The sequence below is a fragment of the Amphiura filiformis genome, chromosome 5 (assembly GCF_039555335.1).
Source record: "Amphiura filiformis chromosome 5, Afil_fr2py, whole genome shotgun sequence".
Lineage (NCBI taxonomy): Eukaryota > Metazoa > Echinodermata > Ophiuroidea > Amphilepidida > Amphiuridae > Amphiura > Amphiura filiformis.
The window spans coordinates 38,731,875-38,740,839 of NC_092632.1; the positions used below are offsets into that span (position 1 = coordinate 38,731,875).

The 8,965-nt window shown below is 37.0% G+C and overlaps 1 protein-coding gene across 1 annotated transcript; it reads left to right on the forward strand.

Moving 5' to 3' along the window:
* Positions 1 to 2,232: 2,232 nt before the first annotated feature.
* On the forward strand, positions 2,233 to 2,631 carry LOC140152175 (uncharacterized). Its single transcript, XM_072174475.1, has one exon. It carries the CDS (start codon positions 2,233 to 2,235, stop codon positions 2,629 to 2,631), a length of 399 nt encoding a protein of 132 aa, XP_072030576.1.
* Positions 2,632 to 8,965: the final 6,334 nt, after the last annotated feature.

The following is an 8,965-nucleotide window of genomic DNA, read 5'->3' on the forward strand; positions in this document are numbered from 1 at the left end:
GCGCCTGAAATGTACAAAAGGGAATTCCCGGCAATTTCATACATTTTAATAGTAGAAAATTGATTGCCTATTGCCTTCGATGTTCCAGGTATCAACTTCTTATCAAGCACATTTGCTACTTCACTGAAATATCGAAAGGGCTTATTTACTCAAAAGGCTACGTCTTTTAGTCAATTCCTTACAAATGAAAAGCATGTATCGCACCACCGTAAATTATTCTGTGTTTTCTTGCAAAATTTACAATACATATTATTTGCATCATAGACGTGTGCAAACTAAACAAAGACAACCCACCCACTCAAGTCGCATCCCTCTTGTACACAACCTACCCACCTACCCCTCATTCTTTCGAAATACAGATACAAACATAAATTATACAATTAGAATTTGGAGCAGGGGTATAAGATCAAATGAGCAAACAACCAAACAAACGCAAGTAAGCAAACAAGCAACCAAGCATGCATACAGAATTGACTAATGTAGACATAACCTTAATCTGGATATCCATGCAAAAACACAACAATACGTAGTTACATGTTTAATTTACGGACAGGAAATTTTAACAATTTTTAGAAGTATCTTTTCAACGAACAACAATAAGCTTCAATCAGTTTTAAGAATATTCTTTTTAGTCATTATTTGTTTTAATAGGCCATAATTAACTTGATGATTTTGATTAGGTCAACAGCAGTGTAAACCTAACCTTTTGCTCAAGTATTATGATTCCTAAGAAATAACCAGGTTGCAATTTAACCAGCTTCAAATAAAAATAAGTCGAGTGAAACGTAATCACCGTCTTGTTTTAACTGCAAAACTAGGAAAGTGTTCTACTCGAGGCAGGCTTAGCATATATACCTACATCTATTTGTGGCTGGTTAGGTATCTTAATCTCTTAATATTGTAATACTGCCGCACAATAAAGAGGCCCTTTTCACATTCATTATAAACAAAAATACCTACTTTTAAATTACTGAGACAATGGGTATGGGATATAGGAACATAAATCTAATGAGCTATTCCAACCAAAAAAAAAAAAAGCAAAAAAAAAAAAAAGCATACAATAGAAGCAAACTATTGATGTTGTTAAATATCTCATATCTATATAAAATTTTTAGTATTTGATAATTTAATACTATATACAATAGATAATCTCCTCGATAGAAGTTTGGAAAGTTTTTTCAAGCATCTATATCTCAGATTATTTGTGACATGTTCATATCGCGTTGCATATCAAAGGAGAGCTAATTTATTTCCCTTTACAATGACGCATTTGAAACAATCACCTTTTTCACGGCTGAGTACACGTCTTGTGAATATAGTTGGGTCTCAAACAGAATGTGCCAAGCTGCAATCCCCTATCGTCGCAATATGGGACCTAATCCTCCAAGGTGACAACACTCGCCCGGGACTCGACCCCACATAGCCAGGGTAATCAACGACTACCTACAGCATATGGGAGAATAGAAAATAGAATAGCCTGCCATCAGCCCAGACCTCAACCCGATTGAACACTTGGACCTGCTTTGGTGTACTGTGCATGCCAGAGTAGCCAATGCAAGAACATTGAATGACCTGTGAACCCGGCCTGTGAAGAATCCTGGTTGAAGAATGGAATGCCATCCCATACCAACGTATGACAAGGCTGTGAGCAGCAAGGGAGGTGTGGCCAGTCTGTTGTGGCTGCGTATGAGTTTTCCACCCGCTATTGAGGTTAGTTACTTGTGTGAGCACAGAATAATGAGCACAGAATAATGATTAATTTGGCACATTCTGTTAAAGATCCTACTACATTCACAAGAGGTGCACTCAGCCTTGAAAAAGATGATTATTTCAAATTTGATGTCATTGTATTTTTAAAGGTGAATAAAGTATCTCTCCATTGATATGCAACACGATATGAACATGTCACAAATAATTAAGAGAGTTTTTCTTTTGTCAAAACCAGTTTGAAGAAAACTTACTAGTTTTTCTTGCTGACAGTTTCGTCAGTGAGCCACTGACTTTATTATAGCTTGGTGTTGTTGTGATGATCCAACAGCTGATGACTGGCGGGAAGTTATTTCACTTCCGGTGACGATATTAGTCTTGCTAGCAGTCTTCAGAAGAGGATCCGGATCTGAAAAACGTACGCTGTTAGAGGTAGAAGACATTATGGTTTTAATGAAGTTTGTTCTAAAAACCACTTACTTCACCTTCCGGGGCACCATTTACAAACAAAAATTTGGTGCAGCGATGGGGTCACCGGTCAGTCCCCTCACAGCCAACATCTTCATGGAATGGTTAGAACAGCATGCCATCCTTACTGCCCCTCTACAGTGTAAACCCCGCCTCTGGAAACGCTATGTAGACGACATTCTAGAAATAGTTCAAAAAGACACAGCCGAAACACTGACAGAACACCTGAACCAAGTCGACACTACCGGTAGTATTAAATTTACGTATGAGGAAGAACAAGACCACCAAATCTCTTGTTTGGACACCCTCATAATCCGCAAACCCGACAATTCTATCAAGCTTATGGTCTACAGAAAAAAGACCCACACAGACCAATATCTGTCTTTCACGTCCCATCACCCTCTTCATCAGAAAATGGGAGTTGTGCGCACGTTATTAGATAGAAAAGACAGATAAGTTACGGAAGCGGATGACAAAGTCAAAGAGGAAGAACACATAAGACAGGCTCTAGCCCGGTGCGGTTATCCCAAATGGACAATTGATAAAGTCAAGAAACAAATGGAAGCCAAACAACTAGGAAAGACAAAGAAAAATAAGAGTACAACATCTGATTCTGAACAAAAAAGTAAATGTTTGGTGATGATACCTTACGTAGCGGGAGTGTCGGAAAGAATTAGTAGAACTCTTAAGAAACACGACCTCGCGACCGCCATGAGACCCCATACTACGATCCGGAAAATGGTGGTCCTTCCAAAAGATAAACAAGATCCCGTCAAAACCCCCAACTTGTGGAAGTTGTGATCTAACATATGTCGGCGAAACCAAAAGAACTTTCGGCACGCGACTGGACGAACACAGGAGGGAAGCGGAGAAAGCGAGTCAACAAAAATACACCAGATCAAAGAGAAAAGAATCCGAGAGCCATTTCAAGAACTCAGCCATTAGTGATCACGTAGCCAGGGCTAATCATATTATCAATTGGGGGGAGTCTAAAATCTTAGAGAGAGAGAGAGTGATAGGAAAGCAAGATGGATTAAGGAATCAATCCAGATCAGAAAGAGAGGGCGAGGAGTAATGAACAGAGACGAGAGGGTCTACAACCTAAGTCACGTGTATGATCCTCTTCTGAAGACTGCTAGCAAGACTAATATCGTCACCGGAAGTGAAATAACTTCCCGCCAGTCATCAGCTGTTGGATCATCACAACAACACCAAGCTTTGATAAAGTCAGTGGCTCACTGACGAAACTGTCAGCAAGAAAAACTAGTAAGTTTTCTTCAAACTGGTTTTGACAAAAGAAAAACTCTCTTAATTCGTTCATTACCAAACCTGATGAATTTGTTCCAAAATGTCACAAATAATTTGAGATATAAATGATTGAAAAAACTTTTTGAAACTTTTGTTGATGAGTTTAGATTCTAAACTCATCAACAAAAGTTTGAAACAGTTTTTTCAAGCATTTATTTCTAAACTTTAGAACATTAATAAGCAGTAATAGCAGTAATAAGCTACAAAATTAATAAAATTGTAATATTGACAATCAATATTTACAGGTGAATCCCAATGCATATCAAGAATAGTAAATAATATGTAAACCGGGGGACGTAAGTACGTTTTCAATACAACTAATATGTACTGCATATCACAAGGTTATGCTTGGGACCTTAGATAGATGATATTATTTTGTCAGAAGTAATATTTATATATAGTAATGAATAAATGGCACCGCATACATTCTTTACCCGTTTGCCTGTGTACCTAATATACGACTAAACATGGCCAAAAGGAAATTTGGGTACATTTGGCAGTTTGACAAAGTTACTATTAAAGTAAGGCGGGAAAAGAAGACCGAAACTGAACGCCTGCGTTGCGTCCAATAAGATCTCCGCTGTCCTTTAGGGACATATAAAAGTATTGCAAGGTTACGATAAAATGTAAGAGATCCTCGCCAATTCCTCGCTACAGATCCTCATCAAATGCTACAAATCCTCATAGCCTATGGAGTACCAAGACAAATTGTGGACGCGATTGGAAAGGCATACACGAAAACGTTTGACATTCTAGCTGGTGTTCTGCAAGGTGATACCTTTGCCCTTATCTGTTTGCAAAGTTCATGTCTTTTAACCAAACTCAGCCGGTTGTTATCATCAGCACAAATACTGACACATGAGTGAAAGACTTCAAATATCTCTGAGCATGGATAACAAACACAGAGCATGATATTAAAACACGTAAGGCAGCAGCTTGGAGAGCATGTAACAGCCTAAGCAAGATTTGTCAGTCTGCTCCCTCTCTCTCAAAAAAAAAAAAAAATCAAACTGTGAGTCTTCAGTGCAACATTGGAGTATGCGTTAACATATGGATGCAAAGCCAGGCTCATGACTCCTAAATTATCTAAAGCTCTATTACACCCGAATGTGTAGGGAAGTAGACAACATCCACTGGAAACAGGGCGTAAGCAACAAAGAGCTTTCAAGACTTTCAGGGAAGATCAGGAAGAGAAAGAATGACACGCTTCGATGGACACTAGAGCGAACCTGTCGCCAATCAGATAAAATTATTGGACACCCAAACATGGAGCACGAAACCTTGGAAGACCATCCCTTATATAAATATAGATCTGCTTAAGCAGGATACTGGACTGGAAGCATATGACCTGGGAACTGTGATGCAGTACGGAGGTATATGGAAAACAATTGCAGTTGGGGGGGGGGGGAGCACCAGCGTAAGCAAGACAAAACGAATAGTACCACTCCTCAATACGGGAAGAGATAGATACTGTTTACTAAATAGGGTAGACGCATGTGTACAATTCTGAAGTCCCTAAAATTACCTCGCATTCCTGATGTTTTGTACACATAGCTAGAAACCAAGCAGTAAATGCAAATGAAAGGGTTTATACTTATGTTCATTATTTAGTGGAACCGAATGCAACAAGTTAGTATTGAAGTATGGCTTGGAATTTGATGACAAAAAAGGTTACTATATGTCCTTATGGTTAAGATGTACTGATGTAATTGAGAAGTTTGAAATTTCTTTGAAAGTTGCTGTCACTGAACTTTCAGTATGAGTACCACAAAGCCAATTAATTACAACGTCCCTGCTCCAAACGATAGGCCTAGTCAGAAGGATGAAACTAAACTTGTAAAACACAATTTGCTATTTTAGATCTTCAACAATTTCTCCGGATTCACTATTGAAATGAGCCTCTGATTGCCATTTATTGAAGGGGTTACGGAACTTCCTTGGAATATCTTATTACATAATTTGACCCAATTACCCAAAGACAATCAAAATAAAGCAACTTTGTGTGACAGGTGAAGACTACATTAATATGGAACAACATGTTCCAACGCAGATCCATACTACTAATAAATCCTATTAGTATTAACAATTACTGTCGATATAAAGTAAACTAATCAAATGGAATTAGGATATTTCAAGATATGCCAGCTAAGCTTTATCGTAAATCCGTTACGTTCCTGATTTGATTCATACGTGTTGCATAAAATGATTTGGTAATAACCGAATGGTTTGTTGTTAAGCATAATATTTTCCTACTTTGTTAAAACTGTTCAATTCCCTTGCGCAAGAGTAATGAAGCAATGTAGGTTAGTAGCTTATTTGGCGATATTACTGTTGCAGGGTATAATTCGAGTATTCGATATTATGTAAGTAATCATTAAAACTTACTAGTAGGATGTCGTTCCTTCTTGACAAAGTATGTGATATAAAGCAATCTCACCTTTAACAGGAACGACATTTACGACTCTCTACTCACATATGACATCAACTTTATTCTGCTTCTTTTGTAAATTTGTTCACTTGTTATCTGCATTCGGGGGCATCAGGGAAAGTGAAACCTTTTTTACAAGTGATACAATCGTTACAATCAGAGGTCGGATAAATTCCAAAGCGCATAGACGATATATTTAGTTTGTTTTTGCATTTTGTCTTCTTTATTTTGGTCTAAACAAAACTTAGCATAAACAACTTTATCCGGTTTGTTTATAATATATGAGATATTTATCTTAGACTTACATTATAAGCCGTTTAGTAGTGTACAAAATGAACAAAGTGTAGGTGCAAGGTGTGAGTATTTTCTCCATCTGTGTTTATAATAATGTATGTCCATTTTGTTTCATTGTTTGGGTGTGTCTTTGTGTCTTTGTGTCTTTGCTTGTCTACATAATAAGATTAAATCATGCTGCAGTCCACGTCAACTCATGGTGCTTGTGGCTGGTGGATGCTTGCTTATGTTTAACTGTTTAATTGTTTGTTTATTTTCTTGCTCAGTTATTCGTTACCTCTTGTACGTAGAAGTAGCCATGAAATCGCATATGTCCCAGTGTAGGGGTGTGTCTGTATGGTCTGTGAGAAGGCATATGTGCGTGCGATTTGAGTGTGTGAAAGTTTGGTTTCGCGCATTATGTAGACTATGCCATAGTCGATTTTTGATAAATAAAAGCATGTTATTAATCATGATGAAAGCATTCAGTTGAACTCGAAATTATACTGATATTTATTACATCAAAATACTAGTATACAATTGTGAAGAAAAAGTTTATATAATTATATTAGTGACAGTAAAAGTAAAGTGTACGTAGGCTTATATTATTGAATGCAGATATCATAATGTCATAATTATATTGGCACTTTAATACTGAACAATTCTGATTTTAGAATCTACGAGTTAAAAATCGACTATGAACATTGCGTTTTAAAACGGGACTTTGAACGGGCAAAGTCCCTAACATCATACTTGTTTATCAATCCAATTTAACCGCAAGCAAATACAAGACACGCTCATGTACTTACTGAGAGTTCAATGTTCCCGCCAACACAAAGGTCGCATAGTTGTGTACCATGTAGTTATTAATGGTAATGGCAGGTGTCCGGAGGATACGAGATCTGGGCGACCAATCACAAGCCAGATCCAATTAAAGACGCATTACATCATGGCCAATTTTATGACTCTCCATAGAGTCCCGCGTTAAAAATATTAACCGCAAGTCAAAGTCAGTAGTTCACTTGGGAAGCTAACAAACAGAGGGGGTACGGTAACTGAAAAGATCAGTTGTGAAAATCTATCAATTGTGCACACATTAATTAAATCAGAGTTTTATAAAGCTTAAATACAATATCAAGAGTATACACAATGGGCAATACGGAGTAGTCTACGCATTATGATGAAACGTATGGCAATTTTGCAAGGAAACACATGTGAAGTTACGGAAACATAATACAGTGCTAAAATGGGAGGGTGTGTATATAAATGGTTCATATGTTTTGATTTTTTACAGTGTACAAACCAGTTTTGGGGCCTAATACTGATTTCCACAGAGTTCGGGGATGTGTATACGTAATGATATTGCCCGCAATGCACCTTTTCAGCTTATAATAGCACGATTTCGTTTTTGAACTTGCAAACAAATTCTTCCGGAAACATGATGCTTGAAAATCTGTGTATTATGTCACACATGTCTTTGCATATTTTTTTACTAAATCTAGGGACGCATTTAATAGTAGTTGTATCCTGAACTATGAGCGATTGCGTTTTATCACTTTGACGCAAGATATCAGCCCGGGATATCGCCGTCTCTTTCATTGGGTTATGATGAGCCTTTTATCGCTGGCGATGTAACTATGAATTGAGGTTGAGAAAATGTCGATTTCAATAACTTCAGGAAAGTGTATTTGAATCTTAAACGGATCACATTAAAACTTGACCTAATTCTTGACTAATCTACCTCGAACCTCCAGTGCTTAAAGCCATAATCTATCACTCCATACTCCTTAATCTTATCAACACCATTGAATATTATACTGTATATCTCATCTTATTACCCATGTTCTATACAAAAGTCGAAGTCATTTGAGCAAGATTGAACCTAGTTTAATAAAATATGAAAGTGCAAAACAGGGTCGAGGGGAAAATTCTGAGCTACGAGTTACGTGACACCCAGTAAACCTGTACCCGTAATTTTTGCATCATTCAACATGGGTTTAAAATAGCGACGAAATATGATATCAATTACTGTGTTGAGTGGGTAGATGATAGGTAGCAATGATGGTATTATATTCACGTGTTCATGACTCGATATGTTCATTTGATCTTATTTTTATCTCCATAGTATAACGATTTACGTCCCATTTCTTTTATTATCAATTGAAAAGTATGGTTATTAATTAATTTTAATTAGAATAGAAAACACAGCAAAATGAACCACGATATCTTATATGATGAATCTGAACTAGGATGAGCTGCATCACCACAAGGTAAAACCCGAATTCCCAACGCCAATTGTTCTCCTCACCACATATTGAAACCCAACCACATTGCACAGGGTTATGAGGCATCTGGTTCTTCTCTCTTATACAGGTTACATTGCATAATAGAAGAGTCTAGTTGTGCTATTTAAATGTTACAAAGTAAAACGTTGATTGTTTCACTTAAATTTAATAGTTACGGCATACGTGTTTCATGGTGTGAACTGTTTGGACGTTTGTATGGACGTAATTGAGTAAGTTTGAATTTCTGGTTTGAATTTTATTACAGGTGCATCACATATTATAATAAAAACTGGTCACCTAAATCAAATGCTATAAGAGAGAGAATGGGATTTTACATAATTATTAAAAGTTATAGCATATTTTCCAGGGAGATTTTATAGCAATTTCGTCGACTCACTAGAGCTATTTACAATTAGAATTGATCTGTGAGTAACTTACAAGAAGACTACATTAATAGGAGCAACATGTCCCAACGCAGATCCCTGAACTAAATTCT

What these genes read in the sequence shown, in the direction of transcription:
- LOC140152175 (XM_072174475.1), top strand. Translation starts at nt 2,233, where the DNA reads ATGGGGTCACCGGTCAGTCCCCTCACAGCCAACATCTTCATGGAATGG.